Source organism: Bombina bombina, chromosome 2 (assembly GCF_027579735.1).
Source record: "Bombina bombina isolate aBomBom1 chromosome 2, aBomBom1.pri, whole genome shotgun sequence".
Taxonomy (NCBI): Eukaryota; Metazoa; Chordata; class Amphibia; order Anura; family Bombinatoridae; genus Bombina; species Bombina bombina.
In genome coordinates, this window is record NC_069500.1 from 527,163,922 (window position 1) to 527,189,821 (window position 25,900).

The following is a 25,900-nucleotide window of genomic DNA, read 5'->3' on the forward strand; positions in this document are numbered from 1 at the left end:
AACCCCCTAATCTGCTGTCCCTAACATCGCCGCCACCTACATACATTTATTAACCCCTAATCTGCCGTCCCCAACGTCGCCGCCACTAAAAGGGAGCGTTGAACATAATTTAGCTCCACTTCAACCCTCAATACCAGCGCTGCTTATGGTAGCAGTAAGCTGGAAAAACGTGCTCGTGCACGAGTTCCCCATAGGAAACAATGGGGCTGAGCTGGCTGAAAAAAAACCTAACACCTGCAAAAAAGCAGCGTTCAGCTCCTAACGCAGCACCATTGTTTCCTATGGGGAAAGACTCTCTAAGTCTACACCTAACACCCTAACATGAACCCTGAGTCTAAACACCCCTAATCTTACACTTATTAACCCCTAATCTGCCGCCCCCGCTATTGCTGACACCTACATTATATTATTAACCCCTAATCTGCCGCACCGGACACCGCCGCAACCTACATTATAGCTATGAACCCCTAATCTGCTGCCCCTAACATCACCGACACCTATATTATATTTATTACCCCCTAATCTGCCCCCCCCCCAACGTCGCCGCCACCTACCTACACTTATTAACCCCTAATCTGCCGACCGGACCTCGCCGCCACTATAATAAATGTATTAAAGGACCAGTCAACACAGATTTGCATAATCAACAAATGCAAGATAACAAGACAATGCAATTGCACTTAGTCTGAACTTCAAATGAGTAGTAGATTTTTTTATAACAAATTTCAAAGTTATGTATATTTCCACTCCCCTTGTACCATGTGATAGCAATCAGCCAATCACAAATGCATATACGTATAGTCTGTGAATTCTTGCACATGCTCAGTAGGATCTGGTGACTCAAAAATTGTAAATATAAAAGACTGTGCACATTTTTTTTAATGGAAGTAAATTGGAAAGTTGTTTAAAATTGCATGCTGTATCTGAATCATGAAAATTTTATTTAACCTGAGTGTCCCTTTAACCCCTGAACCGTCGCACTCCCGCCTCGCAAACATTATAATAAATTTACCCCTAATCTGCCCTCCCTAACATCGCCGCCACCTACCTACAATTATTAACCCCTAATCTGCCGCCCCCAACGTCGCCGCTACTATAATAAAGTTATTAACCCCTAAACCCAAGTCTAACCCTAACACCCCCCTAAATTAAATATAATTTAAATAAATCTAAATAAATTTACTATAATTAAAAAAATTATTCCTATTTAAAACTAAATACTTACCTATAAAATAAACCCTAATATAGCTACAATATAACTAATAGTTACATTGTAGCTATTTTAGGATTTATATTTATTTTACAGGCAACTTTGTATTTATTTTAACTAGGTACAATAGCTATTAAATAGTTAATAACTATTTAATAGCTACCTAGTTAAAATAATTACACAATTACCTGTAAAATAAATCCTAACCTAAGTTACAAATACACCTAACACTACACTATCATTAAACTAATTAAATAAATTACCTACAATTATGTAAACTAAAATACAATTAAATAAACTAAACTATAATACAAAAAAAACAAACACTAAATTACAGAAAATAAAAAAATTACAATAAGTTTAAACTAATTACACCTAATCTAAGCCCCCTAATAAAATAAAAAAGCCACCACAAAATAATAAAATGCCCTTCCCTATCCTAAATTACAAAGTAATCAGCTCTTTTACCAGCCCTTAAAGGGCTTTTTGAGGGGCATTGCCCCAAAGTAATCAGCTCTTTTACCTGTAAATAAAAATACAATACACCCCCAACATTACAACCCACTACCCACATACCCCTGCTCTAAAACCCACCCGATCCCCCCTTAAAAAAACCTAACACTACCCCCCCTGAAGATCACCCTACCTGGAGCCATGTTCACCCAGCCGGGCACCGATGGGCCAGAAGTGGACATCCGGAGTGGCAGAAGTCTTCATCCGATCGGGGCAGAAGAGGTCCTCCAAGCGGCAGATGTCTTCATCCAAGCGGCATCTTCAATATTCAATCAACCGGAGCGGAGCCATCTTGAATCCATCCGACACGGAGCCATCCTCTTCTTACGATGTCCTAAGGCCGAATGAAGGTTCCTTTAAATGACGTCATCCAAGATGGCGTCCCTCGAATTCCGATTGGCTGATAGGATTCTATCAGCCAATCGGAATTAAGGTAGGAAAAATCCGATTGGTTGATTTAATCAGCCAATCGGATTGAAGTTCAATCCGATTGGCTGATTAAATCAACCAATCGGATTTTTTTTTGTATCTAGCTTAGGGTTTATTTTTATTTTACAGGCAAGTTTGTATTTATTTTAACTAGGTAGAATAGTTACTAAATAGTTATTAACTATTTACTAACTACCTAGCTAAAATAAATACAAAATAAAACCTAACCTAAGTTACACTAACACCTAACACTACACTACAATTCAATACATTACATAAATTAAATACAATTAAATAAATTAAATGCAATTAGCTAAATTACAAAAAACAAACAAACACTAAATTACAGAAAATAAAAAACAAATTACAAGATATTTAAACTAATTACACCATATCTAATAGTCCTATCAAAATAAAAAAGCCCCCCCCCCCCCCAAAATAAAAAAACCCAGAGCCTAAACTAAACTACCAATAGCCCTTAAAAGGGCCTTTTGCCCCAAAGAAATCAGCTCTTTTACCTGAAAAAAAATATAAACAACCCCCCAACAGTAAAACCCACCACCCACACAACCAACCCCCCAAATAAAACCCTAACTAAAAAAACTAAGCTCCCCATTGCCCTGAAAAGGGCATTTGGATGGGCATTGCCCTTAAAAGGGCATTTAGCTCTACTGCGGCCCAAAGCCCTAACCTAAAAATAAAATACACCCAAAAAAACCCTAACATTAACCCCTGAAGATCCACTTACAGTTTTGAAGATCTGACATCCATCCTCAACGAAGCCGGGAGAAGTCCTCAACGAAGCCGGGAGAAGTCTTCATCCAAGCCGGGAGAAGTGGTCCTCTAGACGGGCAGAAGTCTTCATCCAGACGGCATCTTCTATATTCATCCATCCGGCGCAGAGCGGGTCCATCTTCAAGACATCCGACACGGAGCATCCTCTTCTTCCGACAAATCTTCCAGAATGAAGGTTCCTTTAAGTGACGTCATCCAATATGGCGTCCCTTAGATTCTTGGATGACGTCACTTAAAGGAACCTTCATTCTGGAAGATTTATCGGAAGAAGAGGATGCTCCGCGTCAGATGTCTTGAAGACGGACCTGCTCCGCGCCAGATGGGTGAAGATAGAAGATGCCGTCTGGAGGACCACTTCTCCCGGCTTGGATGAAGAATTCTCCCAGCTTCGTTGAGGACTTCTCCCAGCTTCGTTGAGGATGGATGTCGGATCTTCAAAACTGTAAGTGGATCTTCAGGGGTTAGTGTTATGTTTTTTTAAGGGTTTATTGGGTGGGTTTTATTTTAGGTTAGGGCTTTGGGCCGCAATAGAGCTAAATGCCCTTTTAAGGGCAATGCCCATCCAAATGCTCTTTTCAGGGCAATGGGGAGCTTAGGTTTTTTAGTTAGGGTTTTATTTGGGGGGTTGGTTGGGTGGGTGGTGGGTTTTACTGTTGGGGGGGTTGTTTGTATTTTTTTCAGGTAAAAGAGCTGATTTCTTTGGGGCAATGCCCCGCAAAAGGCCCTTTTAAGGGCTATTGGTAGTTTAGACTAGGGTTTTTTATTTATTTTGGAGGGGCTATTTTTATTTTGAAAGGGCTATTAGATTAGGTGTAATTAGTTTAAATATCTTGTCATTTGTTTTTTTATTTTCTGTAATTTAGTGTTTGTTTTTTTTTGTAATTCAGCTAACTGTATTTAATTTATTTAATTGTATTTAATTTATGTAATTTATTGTAGTGTAGTGTTAGGTGTTAGTGTAACTTAGGTTAGGTAGTATTTTACAGGTAAATTTGTATTTATTTTAGCTAGGTAGTTTGTAAATAGTTAATAACTATTTAGTAACTATTCTACCTATTTAAAATAAATACAAACTTGCCTGTAAAATAAAAATAAACCCTAAGCTAGATACAATGTAACTATTAGTTATATTATAGCTAGTTTAGGGTTTATTTTACGGGCAAGTATTTATTTTTAAATAGGAATTATTTCGTTATTAATAGTAGGTTTTATTTAGATTTATTTTAATTATATTTAAGTTAGGGGGTGTTAGGGTTAGACTTAGATTTAGGGGTTAATAAATTTAGTATAGTGGCGGCGACGTTAGGGGCGGCAGATTAGGGGTTAATAAATGTAGGTAGGTGGCGGCTATGTTAGGGACAGCAGATTAGGGGTTAATAATATTTAACTAATGTTTGCGAAGTGGAAGTACGGCGGTTTAGGGGTTAATATGTTTATTATAGTGGCGTCGATGTCTGGAGCAGCAGATTAGGGGTTAATAATTTTATTATAGTGTTTGCGATGCAGGAGGGCCTCTGTTTATGGGTTAATAGGTAGTTTATGGGTGTTAGTGTACTTTTTAGCACTTTAGTTATGAGTTTCATGTTACAGCTTTGTAGTGTAAAACTCATAACTACTGACTTTAAAATGCGGTACGAATCTTGACGGGATAGGGTGTACCTCTCACTTTTTGCCTCCCAGGACAAGCTCGTAATACCGGAGCTATGGAAGTCCCATTCAAAATAGACTACAAAATAGACTATAAGCAATTTGCGTAAGTTGATTTGCGGTAAGGCCATAAAAGTGTGCGGGGCCCCTAAATCGGCAAGACTCGTAATAGCAGCGGTAGTAAAAAAGCAGCGTTATGAGACTTAACGCTGCTTTTTTACTCATAACGCAAGACTCATAATCTAGCCGAAATTGTATAAGTGACACCTTTATAGGCTAACAAAAGAGGATTTTTTTTGCAAGCTTTCAATTGTACTATGGCTCCTTTCACTTATACAATTTTATTTTATTTTTCATTTAGTTAACTGGCTAACACGGTACCAAGAAAACAAAAAAAATCTTCTCTTATGGAAGAAATTTATACATTGGATTCTGAAGTTTTCCTTATTTTTTTTTGTGATTTGGGGCCTGTTGTAAAAAAACAATATATCATTTGAGTGGGTTACTCACTGAAATATGACTTACAGTAGCTTTTAAATTTAAGCAGCAAAAAAAGCTCAAAAACAGCTTATCACAGAGGTGTAAAAAGGCTTAAAGGGACAGTGTATACCAGTTTTCATATAACTGCATGTAACAGACACTGCTATAAAGAATAATATGCACAGATACTGATCTAAAAATCCAGTATAAAACCTTTTAAAAACTTGCTTAGAAGCTCCCATTTAGCACTGGTGATGAGGTTAGGCTGGAACACCAACTGAAAAGGGCTGGGAAATAAGACATCCCCCCTCGTTTTCATATGAAAAGACAGATTACACAAACAGGAGCAAGCAAGCAGAAATCTGTACACATCAGTATACATCTGACACTTAAAGCGATAGTTTAGTCAAAATTAAACTTTCATGATTCAGAAACAGAATGCAATTCTAAGCAATTTTCTAATTTACGCCTATTATCTTCGTTCTCTTCGTATCTTCATTTGAAAAGGCAAGTATGTAAGTTTAGGAGCCGGGCCATTTTTGGTTCAGAACCTGGGTAGCGCTTGCTGATTGGTGTCTAAATGTAGCCACCAATAAGCAAGCGCTACCCAGGGTGTTGAACCAAAAATAGGTTGGCTCCTAGGCTTACATTACAGCTTTTTCAAATAAAGATATCAAGAGAACAAAGAAAAATTGATAATAGGAGTAAATTAGAAAGTTGTCAAAATTGCATGCTCTAGCCGAATAATAAAAGAAAAAAATGGGTTTCATATCCCTTTAAGGGTTTGGTCAGGAGTCTGAAAATTAGCACAATGCTATTAAAATATAAGCAAAACTATAGAGTTACAAAAACACTCCCAGGTGGGCTATATAAATGGATCATCAACAAAACATATACGCTATGAAAAAACATAATTTATGCTTACCTGATAAATTCCTTTCTTCTGTAGTGTGATCAGTCCACGGGTCATCATTACTTCTGGGATATTACTCCTCCCCAACAGGAAGTGCAAGAGGATTCACCCAGCAGAGCTGCATATAGCTCCTCCCCTCTACGTCACTCCCAGTCATTCGACCAAGGACCAACGAGAAAGGAAAAGCCAAGGGTGAAGTGGTGACTGGAGTATAAATTAAAAAATATTTACCTGCCTTAAAAACAGGGCGGGCCGTGGACTGATCACACTACAGAAGAAAGGAATTTATCAGGTAAGCATAAATTATGTTTTCTTCTGTTAAGTGTGATCAGTCCACGGGTCATCATTACTTCTGGGATACCAATACCAAAGCAAAAGTACACGGATGACGGGAGGGATAGGCAGGCTCTTTATACAGAAGGAACCACTGCCTGAAGAACCTTTCTCCCAAAAATAGCCTCCGATGAAGCAAAAGTGTCAAATTTGTAAAATTTGGAAAAAGTATGAAGCGAAGACCAAGTTGCAGCCTTGCAAATCTGTTCAACAGAGGCCTCATTCTTGAAGGCCCAAGTGGAAGCCACAGCTCTAGTAGAATGAGCTGTAATTCTTTCAGGAGGCTGCTGTCCAGCAGTCTCATAAGCTAAACGAATTATGCTACGAAGCCAAAAAGAAAGAGAGGTAGCGGAGGCTTTTTGACCTCTCCTTTGCCCAGAGTAAATGACAAACAGAGAAGACGTTTGTCGAAATTCCTTAGTTGCCTGTAAGTAAAATTTTAGAGCACGGACTACATCCAGGTTGTGCAGTAGACGTTCCTTCTTTGAAGAAGGATTTGGGCATAAAGAAGGAACAACAATCTCTTGATTGATATTCCTGTTAGTAACTACCTTAGGTAAGAACCCAGGTTTAGTACGCAGGACTACCTTATCCGAATGAAAAATCAAATAAGGAGAATCACAATGTAAGGCTGATAATTCAGAGACTCTTCGAGCCGAGGAAATAGCCATTAAAAATAGAACTTTCCAAGATAACAACTTTATATCAATGGAATGAAGGGGTTCAAACGGAACGCCCTGTAAAACATTAAGAACAAGGTTTAAACTCCATGGTGGAGCAACAGTTTTAAACACAGGCTTAATTCTGGCCAAAGCCTGACAAAAAGCCTGGACATCAGGAACTTCTGACAGACGTTTGTGTAACAGAATGGACAGAGCTGAGATCTGTCCCTTTAATGAACTAGCAGATAAACCCTTTTCTAAACCTTCTTGTAGAAAAGACAATATCCTAGGAATCCTAACCTTACTCCAAGAGTAACCTTTGGATTCACACCAATATAGGTATTTACGCCATATCTTATGGTAAATCTTTCTGGTAACAGGTTTCCTAGCCTGTATTAAGGTATCAATAACTGACTCAGAAAATCCACGTCTTGATAAAATCAAGCGTTCAATTTCCAAGCAGTCAGCTTCAGAGAAGTTAGATTTTGATGTTTGAAGGGACCCTGTATCAGAAGGTCCTGTTTCAGAGGTAGAGACCAAGGTGGACAGGATGACATGTCCACCAGGTCTGCATACCAAGTCCTGCGTGGCCACGCAGGTGCTATTAGAATCACTGATGCTCTCTCTTGTTTGATTCTGGCAATCAATCGAGGAAGCAACGGGAAGGGTGGAAACACGTAAGCCATCCTGAAGTCCCAAGGTGCTGTCAGAGCATCTATCAGGACTGCTCCTGGATCCCTGGATCTGGACCCGTAACGAGGAAGCTTGGCGTTCTGTCGAGACGCCATGAGATCTATCTCTGGTTTGCCCCAACGTCGAAGTATTTGGGCAAAGACCTCCGGATGAAGTTCCCACTCCCCCGGATGAAAAGTCTGACGACTTAAGAAATCCGCCTCCCAGTTCTCCACTCCCGGGATGTGGATTGCTGACAGGTGGCAAGAGTGAGACTCTGCCCAGCAAATTATCTTTGATACTTCCATCATAGCTAGGGAGCTTCTTGTCCCTCCCTGATGGTTGATGTAAGCTACAGTCGTGATGTTGTCCGACTGAAACCTGATGAACCCCCGAGTTGTCAACTGGGGCCAAGCCAGGAGGGCATTGAGAACTGCTATCAATTCCAGAATGTTTATTGGCAGGAGACTCTCCTCCTGACTCCATTGTCCCTGAGCCTTCAGAGAATTCCAGACGGCACCCCAACCTAGAAGGCTGGCGTCTGTTGTTACAATTGTCCAGTCTGGTCTGCTGAATGGCATCCCCCTGGACAGATGTGGCCGAGAAAGCCACCATAGAAGAGAATTTCTGGTCTCTTGATCCAGATTCAGAGAAGGGGATAAGTCTGAGTAATCCCCATTCCACTGACTTAGCATGCACAGTTGCAGTGGTCTGAGGTGTAAGCGTGCAAAGGGTACTATGTCCATTGCCGCTACCATTAAGCCGATTACCTCCATGCATTGAGCCACTGACGGGTGTTGAATGGAGTGAAGGGTGCGGCAAGCACTTTGAAGTCTTGTTAGCCTGTCCTCTGTCAGGTAAATCTTCATTTCTACAGAATCTATAAGAGTCCCCAGGAAGGGAACTCTTGTGAGTGGAACGAGTGAACTTTTCTTTTCGTTCACCTTCCATCCATGTGACCTTAGAAATGCCAGCACTAACTCTGTATGAGACTTGGCAGTTTGAAAGCTTGAAGCTTGTATCAGAATGTCGTCTAGGTATGGAGCTACCGAGATTCCCCGCGGTCTTAGTACCGCCAGAAGAGCACCCAGAACCTTTGTGAAGATTCTTGGAGCTGTAGCCAATCCGAATGGAAGAGCCACAAACTGGTCATGCCTGTCTAGGAAGGCAAACCTTAGGTACCGATAATGATCTTTGTGAATCGGTATGTGAAGGTAAGCATCTTTTAAATCTACAGTGGTCATGTATTGACCCTCTTGGATCATAGGTAAAATTGTCCGAATAGTCTCCATCTTGAACGATGGAACTCTTAGGAATTTGTTTAGGATCTTTAAGTCCAGGATTGGTCTGAAAGTTCCCTCTTTTTTGGGAACCACAAACAGATTTGAGTAAAACCCCTGTCCCTGTTCCGATCGTGGAACTGGATGGATTACTCCCATTAACAAGAGCTCTTGTACGCAGCGTAGAAACGCCTCTTTCTTTGTCTGGATTGTTGACAATCTTGACAGATGAAATCTCTCTCTTGGAGGAGAGTATTTGAAGTCCAGAAGGTATCCCTGAGATATTATCTCTAGCGCCCAGGGATCCTGAACATCTCTTGCCCAAGCCTGGGCGAAGAGAGAAAGTCTGCCCCCCACTAGATCCGATCCCGGATCGGGGGCCCTCAATTCATGCTGTTTTAGGGGCAGCAGCAGGTTTCCTAGTCTGCTTGCCCTTGTTCCAGGACTGGTTAGGTTTCCAGCCTTGTCTGTAGCGAGCAACAGCTCCTTCCTGTTTTGGTGCAGAGGAAGTTGATGCTGCTCCTGCTTTGAAATTACGAAAGGAACGAAAATTAGACTGTCTAGTCTTGGCTTTGGCTTTGTCCTGAGGCAGGGCATGGCCTTTACCTCCTGTAATGTCAGCGATAATCTCTTTCAACCCGGGCCCGAATAAGGTCTGCCCTTTGAAAGGTATATTAAGCAATTTAGACTTAGAAGTAACATCAGCTGACCAGGATTTTAGCCACAGCGCCCTGCGTGCCTGAATGGCGAATCCTGAATTCTTCGCCGTAAGTTTAGTAAGATGTACTACGGCCTCCGAAATGAATGAATTAGCTAGTTTAAGGACTCTAAGCCTGTCCGTAATGTCGTCCAGAGTAGCTGAACCAATGTTCTCTTCCAGAGACTCAATCCAGAATGCCGCTGCAGCCGTGATCGGCGCAATGCATGCAAGGGGTTGCAATATAAAACCTTGTTGAACAAACATTTTCTTAAGGTAACCCTCTAACTTTTTATCCATTGGATCTGAAAAAGCACAGCTATCCTCCACCGGGATAGTGGTACGCTTAGCTAAGGTAGAAACTGCTCCCTCCACCTTAGGGACCGTTTGCCATAAGTCCCTTGTGGTGGCGTCTATTGGAAACATTTTTCTAAATATCGGAGGGGGTGAGAACGGCACACCGGGTCTATCCCACTCCTTAGTAACAATTTCAGTAAGTCTCTTAGGTATAGGAAAAACCTCAGTACTCGTCGGTACCGCAAAATATTTATCCAACCTACACATTTTCTCTGGTATTGCAACTGTGTTACAATCATTCAGAGCCGCTAACACCTCCCCTAGTAATACACGGAGGTTTTCCAGTTTAAATTTAAAATTTGAAATATCTGAATCCAGTCTGTTTGGATCAGAACCGTCACCCACAGAATGAAGTTCTCCGTCCTCATGTTCTGCCACCTGTGACGCAGTGTCTGACATGGCCCTAATATTATCAGCGCACTCTGTTCTCACCCCAGAGTGATCACGCTTACCTCTTAGTTCTGGTAATTTAGCCAAAACCTCAGTCATAACAGTAGCCATATCCTGTAATGTGATTTGTAATGGCCGCCCAGATGTACTCGGCGCTACAATATCACGCACCTCCCTCTGAGCGGGAGATGTAGGTACTGACACGTGAGGCGAGTTAGTCGGCATAACTCTCCCCTCGTTGTTTGGTGAAATTTGTTCAATTTGTACAGATTGACTTTTATTTAAAGTAGCATCAATACAGTTAGTACATAAATTTCTATTGGGCTCCACTTTGGCATTGCAACAAATGACACAGGTATCATCCTCTGAATCAGACATGTTTAACACACTAGCAAATAAACTTGCAACTTGGAAATACAATTCAATTAGAATAATATTAAAACGTACTGTGCCTTTAAGAAGCACAGAAGATCTATGACAGTTGAAAATTAATAAATTGAAACAGTTATAGCCTCAATCCTTGTAAACAACACAACTTTAGCAAAGGTTTAATCCCATTAGCAAGGATAACAAATTCTGAAAGCAGGAAACAAATTACAGAATAAACGTTTTTTATCTCAGTCAAACTATAATTCTCACAGCTCTGCTGAGAGAAATTACCTCCCTCAAAATAAGTTTTGAAGACCCCTGAGCTCTGTAGAGATGAACCGGATCATGCAGGGAATACAATGAGTTGCTGACTGAAATATTTGATGCATAGTAAAAGCGCCAAAAAACGGCCCCTCCCCCTCACACACAGCAGTGAGGGAGAACAGAAACTGTCAGAAAAACAGATTAAGCAACTGCCAAGTGGAAAAATAGTGCCCAAACATTTATTCACACAGTACCTCAGCAAATGAAAACGATTTTACATTCCAGCAAAAACGTTAAACATAATCTCTAGTTATTAAACAGCTTTATGTATTTCTTACAGTGTAATTCTAGTGAAGTACCATTCCCCAGAATACTGAAGTGTAAAGTATACATACATGACATTATATCGGTATGGCAGGATTTTCTCATCAATTCCATTGTCAGAAAATAAAAACTGCTACATACCTCTATGCAGATTCATCTGCCCGCTGTCCCCTGATCTGAAGTTTACCTCACTCCTCAGATGGCCGAGAACAGCAATATGATCTTAACTACTCCGGCTAAAATCATAGCAAAACTCTGGTAGATTCTTCTTCAAACTCTGCCAGAGAGGTAATAACACACTCCGGTGCTATTTTAAAATAACAAACTTTTGATTGAAGATATAAAACTAAGTATAATCACCATAGTCCTCTCACACATCCTATCTAGTCGTTGGGTGCAAGAGAATGACTGGGAGTGACGTAGAGGGGAGGAGCTATATGCAGCTCTGCTGGGTGAATCCTCTTGCACTTCCTGTTGGGGAGGAGTAATATCCCAGAAGTAATGATGACCCGTGGACTGATCACACTTAACAGAAGAAATCTAGTGTGCAATGTCCCTTTAAGCAGCTGATCTCTAGTTCTTATGGTTGTAATGAGTCACGCACACACACGTACAGTATATAATACACATTTAAGGGACTGTTCCATCACTCATTTAGTCAACTTGTATCTCTTCAGGGGAGCAGTTCTTATTACTTTGACCTTTTGCCTTGCAGACTATAGTATAAAGTATATTTTAGTCTTCTCCTTTAAGGGATATAACGCATTATGCTTAATGTAAATCATAGCAATATGAATTATTCATCACATGAAGTTCTGCAATAGTAGCTCTCTTATTTAGCTGTGGGCACAGGCAGTGTTCATTTAGCAAGAAAACAAGTAAGTTGTTTGCAGTTTTTTAACATAATCTGTTTATTTTTATGTGTACTTCTATTTAACATTTTTCTTTTTAGTAAAGGAATATTGTTTCCTATCCCTTTAATCTACAGCCTCAGTCTCCACCCTTTTAAAACTGCAGTGGTCTATTTTTACAACTGCCCAGTGTAATTGCTCAGTGTAACAACCTGAGTCCCATACTGAAACTAAAGTTAGGAATAGCTTCTGATTTCACACCTCCTCTCTTCCAAGGCAACAATTTGTCAACCTGTAGAAAGTGGTACATATTCTGTATATGTAGAGCATGCATTTGTTCTGTTGTCTTTTACATTGTCTCTAGGCAATTTTTCTTTCTTTTTTTGCTTGCTATCTACTTAGACAAATTGCTTCTTGATGATAATTTTGTGATTTTTTTTTTCAGATTGGTTTATGGCCATCTTATATCTTCTTGTTTAGTTAAAGGGATAGTCTAGTCAAAAATAAACTTTCATGATTCAGATAGAGCATGCAATTTTAAGCAACTTTCTAATTTACTCCTATTATATTATTTTTCTTTATTATCTTGTTATCTTTATTTTAAAAAGCTGAAAAGTAAGTTTAGGAGCCGGCCCAATTTTGGTTCAACACCTAGGTAGCGCTTGGTGATTGGATGGCTACAATTACACACCAATCAGCAAGCACTACCCAGGATTGATAAAAGGAGTAAATTAGACAGTTGTTTAAAATTGCTTGCACTATCTGAATCATGAAAGTTTAATTTTGACTATACTATCCCTTTAATTATTCTCGTCCTTCTTTTCGTTTCAAATGATCTAGTTTGTCCAGTTGTTGCTAAACAGATATTCAGTTTGATTCTACATCAGGGCTCGACAAACCCAGGAGCCAGGGAGTCATTGGCTCCTAGGATTTTACACATAGCTCCCTACTTTTTGGGTTATTCTGCATACATCTATATACAAATACCACTGTTTGGCTCCTAAAAGTATGTCTGGCTCCTAATTTTTAAACACATTTGTCAACCTCTGTAAATCTGCATTACCTGATGGTCTACCATGTAAATTCTTTTTCTGGGTAATTTCAGACTCCATAGGCTATAGCTAGTTTACAAGTGGAGCGCTATTAAAAGTGTTTGCTAGATCGTCAAATTCTTTGAATGTCTAGTGCAGGGAGCATTATTAGCATACTCCTTATGCTCATATTGCTAGGGATGAGTTTAGTGTTTCATTCAAGGGCAAACCAAAATATTGCTATAAAAAATAGCATTTTTAAAGGGACATTCAAGTCAAAATAATATTTTATGATTCAGATAGAACATGCAGTTTTAGGACACTTTCCAATTTACTCCCATTATCAAATTTTGCACAGTCTTTTTATACTCACACTTTCTGGGGAACAAGATCCTACTGAGCATGTGCACAAGCTCACAGGGTATACATATACTAGTCTGTGATTAGCTGATGTCTGTCACATGATACAGGGGGCCAGAAAAAAAGGGAGAAAAAATAAATTTGAAATTCAGAGTAAGTGCTATTGCATTGTCTTTTTATTATGCACTTGTTAATTATGTAATTCTACTGCAATAAGTGGTCAATTTTCATATAACTGCATGTAATAGACACTTCTATAAAGAATAAGATGCACAGATACTGATATAAAAATCCAGTAAAAAAACGTTTAAAAAATTACTTAGAAGCTCCCAGTTTAGCTCTGTTAAAAAGGTAGTTGAAACACCCACTGCAAATGGGGGGGGGGAGCAGACCCCCCCCTTCCTCCCCCTTCCTTTGCATATGAAAAGACTCTTTACACAAACAGGAGCAAGCTGGAGTAGGTATACGTCAGTATTCTCCTAAAGCTTTGGGGCTTGATTAGAAAATCAGAGCAATGTTATTAAAAAATAAGAAAAACTATACATTTAAAAAAAATAAGAAAATACCTGTATGGTCTATATAAATGGATCATCTACAACACATTTATGCAAAGAAAAATCTAGTGAATAATGTCCCTTTAAGACCTGAAGTAAACCATTATTACTAACAGTATAGCACAGAACTCCACTACCTGCACACCATTGATTTAGTGCACCCTCAGCTTAAAGGGACACTGAACCCAATTTTTTTCTTTTGTGATTCAGATAGAGCATGCACATTTAAGCAACTTTCTAATTTACTCCTATTAACATTTTTTTCTTTGTTCTCTTGCTTTCTTTATTTGAAAAAGAAGGGATCTAAGCTTTTTTTGGTTCAGAACCATGGAAAGCACTTGTTTATTGGTGGGTGAATTTATCCACCAATCAGCAAGAACAACACAGTGTGTTTACCAAAAATGGACCTGCATCTAAACTTACATTCTTGCATTTCAAATAAAGATACCAAGAGAATGAAGAGAATTTGATAATAGGAGTAAATTAGAAAGTTGCTTAAAATTGCATGCTCTATCTGAATCACGAAAGAAAATTTTTGGGTTCAGTGTCCCTTTAATAAACCCTTGGCTTACAGCTTAAGTGATATCCGGCATGAATTTTACCATTGTATCATGTCCGCTCGCACTTACATAAATATACCCCCTTGACATAAAGTGCACACAGATCTATCATGTAGCTTATTGTAATTATTGGACCTGCAAAGTCCAAGTGTAAGCAGCCCCATGGTGTGATGGGTAAAGTTAATGTCTGTTTTGATCTTTTCAGTTGTCTTTGAGTCTGTGCACATCCTTTACAACTGGGGTGTCCAATCTTTCGGCTTCCCTGAGCCACATTGGAAGAAGAAAAATTGTCTTGGCCCACACGTAAAATACACTAACGATAGCTGATGAGCTTAAAAAAAGGTCCGTGCATAATTTTCATGATATCTGCCACCACAGATAAGCAAAAAAGTCCTTGCATAATAATCCTAATTATTCGGAGGGTCTTTTAAAATTGTTGAGCAGGTCCCAAGTTTGTGATCACGGATAAAAAAAAAATTGCCAAAGCATAACATTTAAAGGGACACTCAATCAAAATTAAACTTTCATTATTCAGATAGAGCATGCAATTTTTAACAACTTTCCAATTTACTTCCATTAACAAAATGTGCACAGTCTTTTCAAATTTAAACTTTTTGAGTCACCAGCACCTACTCAGAATGTGCAAGAAAATGTGTGTATGCATTTATGAATGGCTGATGGCTGTCACATGGTACATGTATGCATTTGTGAATGGCTGACGGCTGTCACATGGTACGTGTATGCATTTGTGAATGGCTGATGGCTGTCACATGGTACAGGGGGAGTGGAAAAAGACATAACTTTTAAAATTTTCAGAAAAAAAATCTACTACTCATTTGAAGTTCAGACTAAGTGCTATTGCATTGTCTTGTTATCTTGCATTTGTTAATTATGCAAATATACTGTGTTGACTGGTCCATTAAAATTAGCAGCTTTACTCTCCAAACCTCTTTTAATAGATTTTCCAGTTTCTTCCATTAGCCTTGCTATAGTCTGGTGAGACAAACTGATTTTAGAAATATATTTTTTATCAGGACAAATTATATCTGCCACACTTTTCATACATTGCTTAATAAACTCACCATCAATAAATGGTTTTGATTTTTTTGCTATAACTTTAAAAAAAAAAAAAATTTGTTGAGAAGACAGACTTTTTTTTCCAGTTCCGCTATTTTGTCCTTATGACACATTCCTTGATACGCACCGAATTTGGCAGCATGTTGTTGCATATAATGCCTTTTCAAATTATAGTCTGAAAACTGGCACAAATTTACTACAAATTAAGCAGAGTGCCCTACTATTTGCCTCGATAAAAAAGTAGTCAATCTGTCCCCTTTTCATTGCACAAACTTCCGTCATCCGTAATTTTTCTTTTTTTGGGTTCTGTTTCATTTAGGACATTGTGGAAGCCATGCAGAAATGAAAAAAAATAATAGATAAGCAACTATATTTACTTTTATTATTAAAATTAATAGACAGGAAAATAGAAAGCAACCTATACGAAGGTAGGTTGAAATATTATCCATAATCGCTGTGTTTTAATTGCCAAGTCACCACAAGCACACGTAACGTCTGATGGTGTCAATTCGACTGTCCGTGCTTGAAAGATAACACTGAAAGCCGCACACTGCCTTAAAACTGAAGCCACACATGCGTACAAATAGCAAAAGCGTTCTGTGCGCGGCAACGCTATGCCTAGTACAGAATACCTTGTCAAAATTCATTTTACGTGACATTGCAACAGAGTCCTCTCGCTCTTTATTTTAGTAGTTCATTTGAAAGTTTTTTTGTTTCTTCCAAAAAAAAAGTTTACAAATTTGTGTTGGGCCGCATTCAAATCCATCCTGGGCCGCATTCAAAGCCATCCTGGGCCGCATTCAAAGCCATCCTGGGCCGCATTCAAAGCCATCCTGGGCCGCATTCAAAGCCATCCTGGGCCGCATTCAAAGCCATCCTGGGCCGCATTCAAAGCCATCCTGGGCCGCATTCAAATACATCCTGGGCCGCAGGTTGGACACCCCTGCTATACAATGTAATATGATTTTCAATATTGTTGTCTTTACCTGGAACCTCACATAACCACCTGTCATCCCTGGATGTCCTTTATACAAGTTCCATTGCACAAGATTAGGTATTGTTAGCTGTTGAGACATAATCTTGAAGTAGATATTTACGTTCTTTTAGTCATCCGTGAAACACGTGACCTCAGATTTGTGTAACCGACTATCTTTTAGAAGAAAAACGTGCGGAAATGTACTGTTTTGTTTTAGCTGTTTATTTCCTTTTTAACTGATTACTGGTAACCTTGCTACGTGTTTATCATCATGTGACCTATGTTTAATTCGGTAATGCTATGCTCCAAATGCTAAAGTTTAGCACTGCGGATATGCTACTGTTAGGGTTAATACATCTTTTATGTGGAATAAATTAATGAGTGCTTTCTTTAAATCATAGTAAACTGACACTCCAGAATTTGCAATTATATTCTTTTTATTCTATAATTTCTCTTTTTTCTATTTCCACTCCCACTGCATCATGTGACAGCCAACATCCAATCACAAATGCATATATTCTGTGAATTCTTGCACATGCTCAGTAGGAGCTGGTGACTCAAAAATGTGAATATAAAAAGACTGGACATTTTGTTAATGGAAGTAAATTGGAAAGTTTTTTTAAAATTGCATGCTCTATCTGAATCATGAAGTTTAATTTTGATTAGAGTGTCCCTTTAATGCCGTCACTGTTATCAGCAGTAGTCAATCCCTGACCGTGCTCTAAAAGGGATTGTCTACACTAAAATATTTATTGTTTAAAAAGATAGATGATCCCTTATTACCTATTCCCCAGTTTTGCATAACCAACACTGTTATATTAAAATACTTTATACCTCTTTGATTACCTTGTATCTAAACCTCTGCAGACTGCCCCTTTATCTTTATGCTATTTACAGACTTGAATTTTAGCTAATTAGTTTAAACTCATAAATAACGCCACAGGAGTGAGCACGTTATCAATATGGTGCACATGAACTAGCAGTGTCTTGCTGTAAAAAGCTATAAAAATGCTCTAGTGGCTTAGAGACAGGCAAAAATGTATCTGCAATAATTGTGCATGTTACCAGCTAATCGTATGGTAGAAGGTTGCTTACAAATTAATAAATAAAGATAAAGGAGTATAAGTATAAAAATAAATTTTAGAGGGACAGGAAAAATTGTTCTATTTTTTTTTTCTTCAATTAATCCATTTTAAACATTTCAAGAGCAAATAAAAGTAACTTTAATGTTCCTTTAAGACAATCTAAAAAGACAATCACCTAGATTACGAGTTTTGCGTTAGAGGCTATGCGGTGCTAACGAGCAGTTTATGCTCACCGCTCACTTACAGACATCGCTGGTATAACGGGTTTTTACAAACCCGGCGTTAACCGCAAAAAAGTGATTGTAGAGCAAAATTTTGCTCCACATCTCACCTCAATACCAGCGCTGCTTACGTTAGCGGTGAGCTGGCTGAACGTGCTCGTGCACGATTTCCCCATACGAATCAATGGGGAGCGCCGGCTGAAAAAAAACCTAACACCTGCAAAAAAGCAGCGTTTAGCTCCTAACGCAGCCCTATTGATTCCTATGGGGAAAATACCTTTATGTCTACACCTAACACGAACCCCGAGTCTAAACACCCCTAATCTTACACTTATTAACCCCTAATCTGCCGCCCCCGACATCACCGACACCTACATTATATTGATCAACCCCTAATCTGCCGCTCCGGACACCGCCGCCACCTACATTATACTTATGAACCCCTAATCTGCTGCCCCCAACACCTACATTATATTTATTAACCCTTAATCTGCCACCCCCAATGTCGCCACAACCTACCTACATTTATTAACCCCAAATCTGCCGCCCCCAACGTCGCCGCCACTGTACTAAATTTATTAACCCCTAAGTCTAACCCTAACACCACCTAACTTAAATATAATTTAAATAAATGTAAATAAAAATAACGATCATTAACTAAATTATTCCTATTTAAAACTAAATAGTAACCTATAAAATAAAGCCTAAGCTAGCTACAATATAACTAATAGTTCCATTGTATCTAGCTTAGGGTTTATTTTTATTTTACAGGCAAGTTTGTATTTACTTTAACTAGGTAGAATAGTTATTAGTTATTAACTATATTAACTATTTAATAACTACCTAGTTAAAATAAGACAAATTTACCTGTAAAATAAAACCTAACCTAAGTTACAATTACACCTAACACTACACTATAATTAAATTAATTCCCTAAATTAAATACAATTAAATACAATTAAATAAAATTATCTAAAGTACAAACCCCCCACTAAATTACAGAAAATAATAAACAAATTACAAGATTTTTAAAATAATTACACCTAATCTAATCCCCCTAACAAAATAAAAAAGCCCCCCAAAATAAAAAAGCCCTACCCTACACTAAATTACAAATAGCCCTTAAAAGGGCCTTTTGCAGGGCATTGCCCCAAAATCCCCCCCCCCAACATTAAAACCCACCACCCACATATACAACCCTACTCTAAAACCCACCCAATACCCCCTTAAAAAAAACTAACACTAACCCCTTGAAGATCACCTTACTGGGAGAAGTCTTCACCCAACCGGGCCGAAGTCCTCAACGAAGTCGGGAGAAGTCTTCATCCAAGCCGGGCGAAGTGGTCCTCCAGACGGGCAGAAGTCTTCATCCAGACGGCATCTTCTATCTTCATCCATCCGGCGCGGAGCGGGTCCATCTTCAAGACATCCGGCGCGGAGCATCCTCTTCCATCGAAGTCTTCTTACTAAATGATGGTTCCTTTAAGTGACGTCATCCAAGATGGCGTCCCTTCAATTCCGATTGGCTGATAGAATTCTGTCAGCCAATCGGAATTAAGGTAGAAAAAATCCTATTGGCTGAACTTCAAGGTAGAAAAAATCCTATTGGCTGTTCCAATCAGCCAATAGAATGACAGCTCAATCCTATTGGCTGATTGCATCAGCCAATAGGATCTTTTCTACCTTAATTCTGATTGGCTGATAGAATTTAACTAGTGTTTGCGAGGCGGGAGTGTGGCGGTTTAGGGGTTAATATATGTATTATAGTGGCGGCGATGTCCAGTTCGGCAGATTAGGGGGTTAAACAATTTATTATAGTGTTTGCAATGTGGGAGGACCTCGGTTTAGGGGTTAATAGGTAGTTTATGGGTGTTAGTGTACTTTTTAGCATATTAGTTATGAGTTTTATGCTACAGCGTTGTAGTGTAAAACTCTTAACTACTGACTTTAAAATGCGTTACCAGTCTTGACAGGAGAGGGTGTACCGCTCACTTTTTTGTCAGACTCGTAATACTGGCGCTATGCAAGTCCCATTGAAAAAAGAGGATACGCAAATCATACGCAGTGGATTTGCGGTATTTCCAAGTCTGGCCAAAAAAGTGAGTGGTACACCTGTACCTTCAAGACTCGTAATACCAGGGTGCGTTAAAAAGCAGCGTTGGGACCGGACAACGCTGCTTTTTAAGCCTAACGCACAACTCGTAATCTAGCCGAATGGCTTTGTGGTATGTAACTTCATTCATTACTTTTGGGAATTCAGAACCTGGCCACCAGGAGGAGGCAAAGACACCCCAGCCAAAAGGCTTAAATACCTCCCCCACTTCCCTCATCCCCCAGTCATTCTTTGCCTTTCGTCCCAGGAGGTTGCAGAGAAGTGTCAGACGTTTTCGATAGTCTCTTATGGAGGGTAGTACTCATCGGCATGGGACTGGAGTTGTCAGCCTCTCAGTGAGAGCATGGGTGAAAGTTAGAGTCCGGATATGCAGGGAGAGTCTTTCTGCAAAACCATCCCGACTCATATTAACTGCTCCACAACTAATCAGTGTTGACGAGTTTCGCTGCCTGCTTTTTTCTCTCAAGTCCATGGCAGAAGCAACACTGTCACACTTGAAGGGCCGTGTTCCTGTTCCACGGCGTAGATTCCGGTAAGATTGTTTCATTTTACTTTCATCATGAATGTATTATAATTACAACTGTTTATCCATTTGTTATGTGCATCTGTCTGCTACTGTGTAGTGTTGTTTCCTTCGGGAACTTTCTTCTCTGGAATTGATACTTGCGATTTTGTGGTCGCACTGTTTACAAAAGTCTGTCTGACTGTTCTTTATCCCTCAATCTCGGAGGAGACTCTTTGTGGCCTTGACAGTGCTGGGGCCCTTGGTTTCAGGCTGGTCCTGACTGGGTACAAATCCTTCTGTCTTTGAGGCCTAGTTCAGACACGTGGCGCCTTTTTATGTCTGGTTGGTCGCCTAGTGATAACAATATGATTTGTGTTGTTTTCTTGTTTTATTTTACAAGCTTCAACTATCGGACTTGAGGGTCCGTGGTTGCTTAGGGGCATGGGGGATTGGGGCCGGGACTCCGTTGAGATCTGCAACAACATGCTCAGTCGTTTCCGTATGAAGGATCCTTCATACCGCCGTTCTTACGGTTTTGCCTTTCATTGTCTCTTTGGAAGTGTCCTTTTAGGACTTGCTCCTTTTAGAGGTTCTCTTCCTTTGGGTTAAGACTTTCTGGACTTTGTCTGGATTTTCTGGCGGCTTTGGCCGCTTAATTAGGAAGTGAAGGCCGTGAGGCTCTGTCTTCCTTCGGGATTTAGTCGTCTCCATATTAGGGGCGATAGGAGGTGTTTGTCTCTTTTTCCAAGCTTTTGCTTAGGGGATGTCTTTCTGCCTGGGTTCAAGGAGATTTGCATTCTTCTCCCTTGGGTGTGGTCCTCTGGAACATTAATCTGAAAGGATTATGGAAACTAGCCTTTCTTTCTACTCTCTTTAGGGTGACTTTGTTCTTGTTCTCATTTCCCTTAGTGCTGCCTCTTGGGGCCTTTAGGCTCTAGAGAAATTGCATGACTTTGTTGCGGCCTAGCACCTTGTTGGGGGGGTGTTGACCTCCGGCTAAGGGTGTTCTCTTCCCTTTGGCCGGGAATTACGAGTGAGTCCTGTACCCGTTCTCCGGGTTTCCCAGTTTTCATCCCCCGTGAGGTCTGATTGCTTCAGATGGGGTATCTTGTGTTCCCTGGGGGTGTCGTTCGTTCTAGGACGATTCTGGGTCCCAGGTCCAGGGTTCTTGTCTTGGATCCTATGATCCTGTGGACTGATTCGGGACAACCCAGTTTTTTCAGAGACCCTATGTTGCGACATAAGGGCTAGCTCATTGGGCTTGCAAGCAGGAAGGCCAGAGTTCACATCTACCTTCGTGTACTGGTTATGAACGTTAAGGCCTGACTTGTCCTTTGGACGGAGTATGCTCCTCTTCATGGGGAGTTTTTTCTCTGTTGGGTCAACAGTGGTGTCTGGATGATTTTTTCATTTGGTCCGTGTTTTGATCATACTATGGCTTCATGTCTTGTGGACATGTACGCTGTTATTATCTGTGCCCTTCCCTTTTGAGGGGATAGTTTGTCTTCCTTATGAGCTGAGGTTTCCTCTCTCTGGAGGGTCTTTGTCCTGCCCTGTGTGTAGGAGGTTGGATCAGGTGGCTTATTTCTGTAAGGGGCAGCAACTGCTGCTCTGTAGTCTCTGTTCCACCTGTTGGAAATTAATCTCGCTACGTAGAGACTGTCTAAGAAAGTTTTGACAGGTCGTCCTACGGATCTATTGCACTTTTCTCTGTTCCAGGTCCTAGGGGGTTCTCCTTGGGAGTGCCTTATTTTGGAGGAGCCAATTGGGTTGGCACCCGAGCTTTGTTGGGGTGAGTGAGTCCCCCCCCTTTTTCCTTCCATTCCCTAGGGGCTTGTGGTTGGAGTCTTTCTGTCCTCCCCTGTCTATCAGACTTGTCTGTCGCTTGGGCTGGTCCGGTGTTGGAGCAGGATCTGAGATCTGTTGCTCTGCTATTTTGTCCAAGGAGCATTCGAGGTACGGTAAGCCTCTTTGAGGTTTCTCCTTTCTCCACGTTCAATATTTGTGGGAAGGACTGGCGGCTTTTAGATAGCCTGCAATGTTATACGCTAGTTGTTTTCCCAAAAGTAATGAATGCAGCTGTGGACTCTTTCCATTTATGAAGAATAACTTAAATTATGCTTACCTGATCATTTTCCTTTCTTCAGATGGAAAGAGTCCACAGCTCCCCTCCAGTATTTTTCTGTGGGGCGTCTGTTATTTTTTTCTTCTGGCACCTTTTCACCCTCATATTTCTCCTACTGTTCCTTGTTCCCTCGGCAGAATGGGGGATGACGGAAGTGGGGGAGGTATTTATGCATTTTGGCTGGGGTGTCTTTGCCTCCTCCTGGTGGCCAGGTTCTGAATTCCCAAAAGTAATGAATGCAGCTGTGGACTCTTTCCATCTGAAGAAAAGAAAAATATCAGGTAAGCATAATTTAAGTTTTTTCACAGAACATTTTGTCAGGCAGGTGGAATTATGAAGTAGCCAGGTGGGGGCAGTGTAGTCACATTTTCTGTTATTTATAAAAGTTACTCAGGCTATCCAAAACACAAATGAGTTTATATAATTTAAAAATTAGCTTAATATTGGCTAACATTTTAGCCAGGTGGTGTGCCCATTAAACAGGTTCTAGGGACACTGACTATGCAAGACTGTTACTTGGTCTTCCCTTATGTTCTCTGAATTCTGTAGGTTTATATTTTGTCACAGATCCACCAGTTCCTAAATTATATTATGATTTTTATAGATTTAAACTTAAAGGGGCATAAAACCCAAAAAATTTCTTACATGATTCAGATAGATCATATTTTAAACAACTTTCCAATTTTATCATCAAGGTTGCTTTTTTCTTTGGTATTCTTTTTTTAAAGCTAGGTACGGTTAAAACTTATTTCTAAAACATTGAAAACCGCCTCTTATCTCAGTGCATTTAGGTAGTTTTTCAGATTTAGACAGTGCTAGTTCATGTGTGTCAGATAGATAACATTGTGCTTGCTCCCATGGTGTTATTTAAGAGTCGGCACTGATTGTCTAAAATGCAAGCCTGTAAAAAAAAACTGAGATAAGGGGGCAGTTTGCAGAGGCTTAGATACAAGGTAATCACAGAGGTAAATAGTGTATTAATATAACTGTTGGTTATGCAAAACTAGGGAATGGGTAATAAAGGGATTATCTATCTTTTTAAACAATAACACTTCCTTTAAACACTAAATACATTTTAAAAGCATGGTATTAAGATTATTCCCTGCCTTATGCTGGTCATGGGTGTTGTCATGTTGAAATTTAACTTTCATTGCATTCCAGTGCTGATATACGTTTGCACATGTGCAGCAACTCTTCTTAAGATACCTGCAGTTGAATCTAAGTTCAAAAATGGCAGCACCCATGATTAGAGGGAGGTGCAGGAAATGTATTTAGTGCTTAATGTCCCTTTAACAATAAGGGTCTTTCACAAAGAAAAAACTATATTATACATCTAAAAATATGTAGAGAGCAAAAGACGTCTTGACCTTTGCTATGTACTCTGAAAGGCACAGACTACATAACCTGTTTCCTAAACAGAATTCTTCAAGAATAAAAAAATCATTTATTTCAAGTCTAATGTTTTGTTCTATTTACCCTGCACTCAAACTCCCACTTGTTTCTCCTAGGAAAGGGTTACAGCTCAGATTAAACCAAAACCTGGAGAAAAACATGCAGATGCTGATCTTAGCAAATTAAAGGCAAATAATGAGGTATGTAACATGCACATTCAATGGTAATAGTCTAGAACAGACACACTTTTAGAATTAGTTATGAGTATTATTTGGTATAGTACTGTGGCTCAGTATATGAAATACTGCAGGATAATTAGTTAAATATTTAGGTTTAAGCACCTTGACCCATACAGTTTCTTATTGCAGATTGCGCTGAGTCCTGATCCCTCAGAAGAAGACCTCCACTTGTTGCGTTTCTATGCAGCTCAGAGCCACGGACACCTAGAAACACTTCTATCCTACGTGAACACTTTCCTAGATTGTGCTAGCTCACAGCCCCCACGTGTCTTTGTGGGACATGGGAAACAGTTGGTGATTGCAGCACACAAGCTGGTTTTCATTGGCGATACACTGGGGCGTCTCCTTAGTTGTGGCCAATTACAGTCTCAGTTAGCAGGGGAGTCAGGAGCCTTGTGTCAAGCACTGAAAGAAGTGGTGCTTGCAACAAAGGAGGCAGCTGCGCTATACCCTTCCTCTTCAGCTCAGAAAGCCATGGTGAGCAGCGTTTCTGTACTCTGTACCTACGCTCAAAGCTTCACAGATCTGTTGAAGAGTTTAGCTAGTTGAAAGAGTAACAATAAAGTATCCTGTATGGTCATATGATAATCTACCTTAGAATATGGGAGCTGAGGGCACTCTCTGAGCATTTGACATGTGGCAGAATACAGCTAGCTGAGGGACCATGCCACCCTTAAGACTTTAAGTTGTTTTTTTTTATATGTTTTTAACAAATTATTTATTTTGTATGATAAGGGCAGAGTGAAAGATGTGTTTTCTAAATAATAAAACGGTACAACTCTTAATATGTCCTGTCTTTAATACATGAGATTCAACATGGGAAAACCCGTTTAAGTGTCAGTATATCTGCAATTAATGGGACATAAAACCCCAAACAATGTGCTCATGATTCGGATAGATAATACAATTTTAAACAACTTTCTAATTTACTTCTATTATCTAATTTGTTTCATTCTTTTTGTATCATTTGTTGAAGGAGCAGCAATGCTCTACTGGTTTCTAACTGAACACATGGGTGAGCCAGTGACAATTGGTATATATATGCAGCCACCAATCAGCCGCTAGAACCTGGGTTCTTTGCTGCTTCTGAGCTTACCTAGATAAACCTTTGAGCAAAGGATAACAAGAGAAGGAAACCAATTAAATAATAGAAGTAAATTGGAAAGTTGTTAAAAAATTGTATGCTCTGTCTAAATCATGAATGTCTAATTATGATTTTACTGTCCCTTTAAGCATTGCATAGGATTTGAATATAAATGTTTTAAAGGCATTTCTTAAAATGTAATTTTTTAAAGAAAAAGTTGCATAGATTTGCAGTCATGGGTCCTACTCTTTAAAAATACTTATCTCTGCTGTGGCATGCACTGATCAAGCAATCACTGTGTAAAATGTAGCAGGGTTAGACCTCTGAAGTCTATAATATGCACCTCAAGATCTCAAGGGAAATAGAAAAAAAAATGTTAATTACAAGAAGCA

At 39.7% G+C, this 25,900-nt stretch overlaps 1 protein-coding gene across 3 annotated transcripts in view; it reads left to right on the forward strand.

Annotated features, from left to right (window-relative positions):
* The window catches only part of EFS (embryonal Fyn-associated substrate), a 44,457-nt gene extending 19,248 nt beyond the window's left edge, over positions 1–25,209 (forward strand). For all 3 annotated transcript variants that reach the window (XM_053702329.1, XM_053702331.1, XM_053702332.1), the window contains 2 exons: positions 24,302–24,385; positions 24,554–25,209. In XM_053702329.1, the coding sequence (XP_053558304.1) occupies positions 24,302–24,385; positions 24,554–24,973 (504 nt within the window). In that variant the 3' untranslated portion in view covers positions 24,974–25,209. The remainder of the gene's footprint in view (positions 1–24,301; positions 24,386–24,553) is intronic.
* The last annotated feature ends 691 nt before the right edge of the window (positions 25,210–25,900 follow it).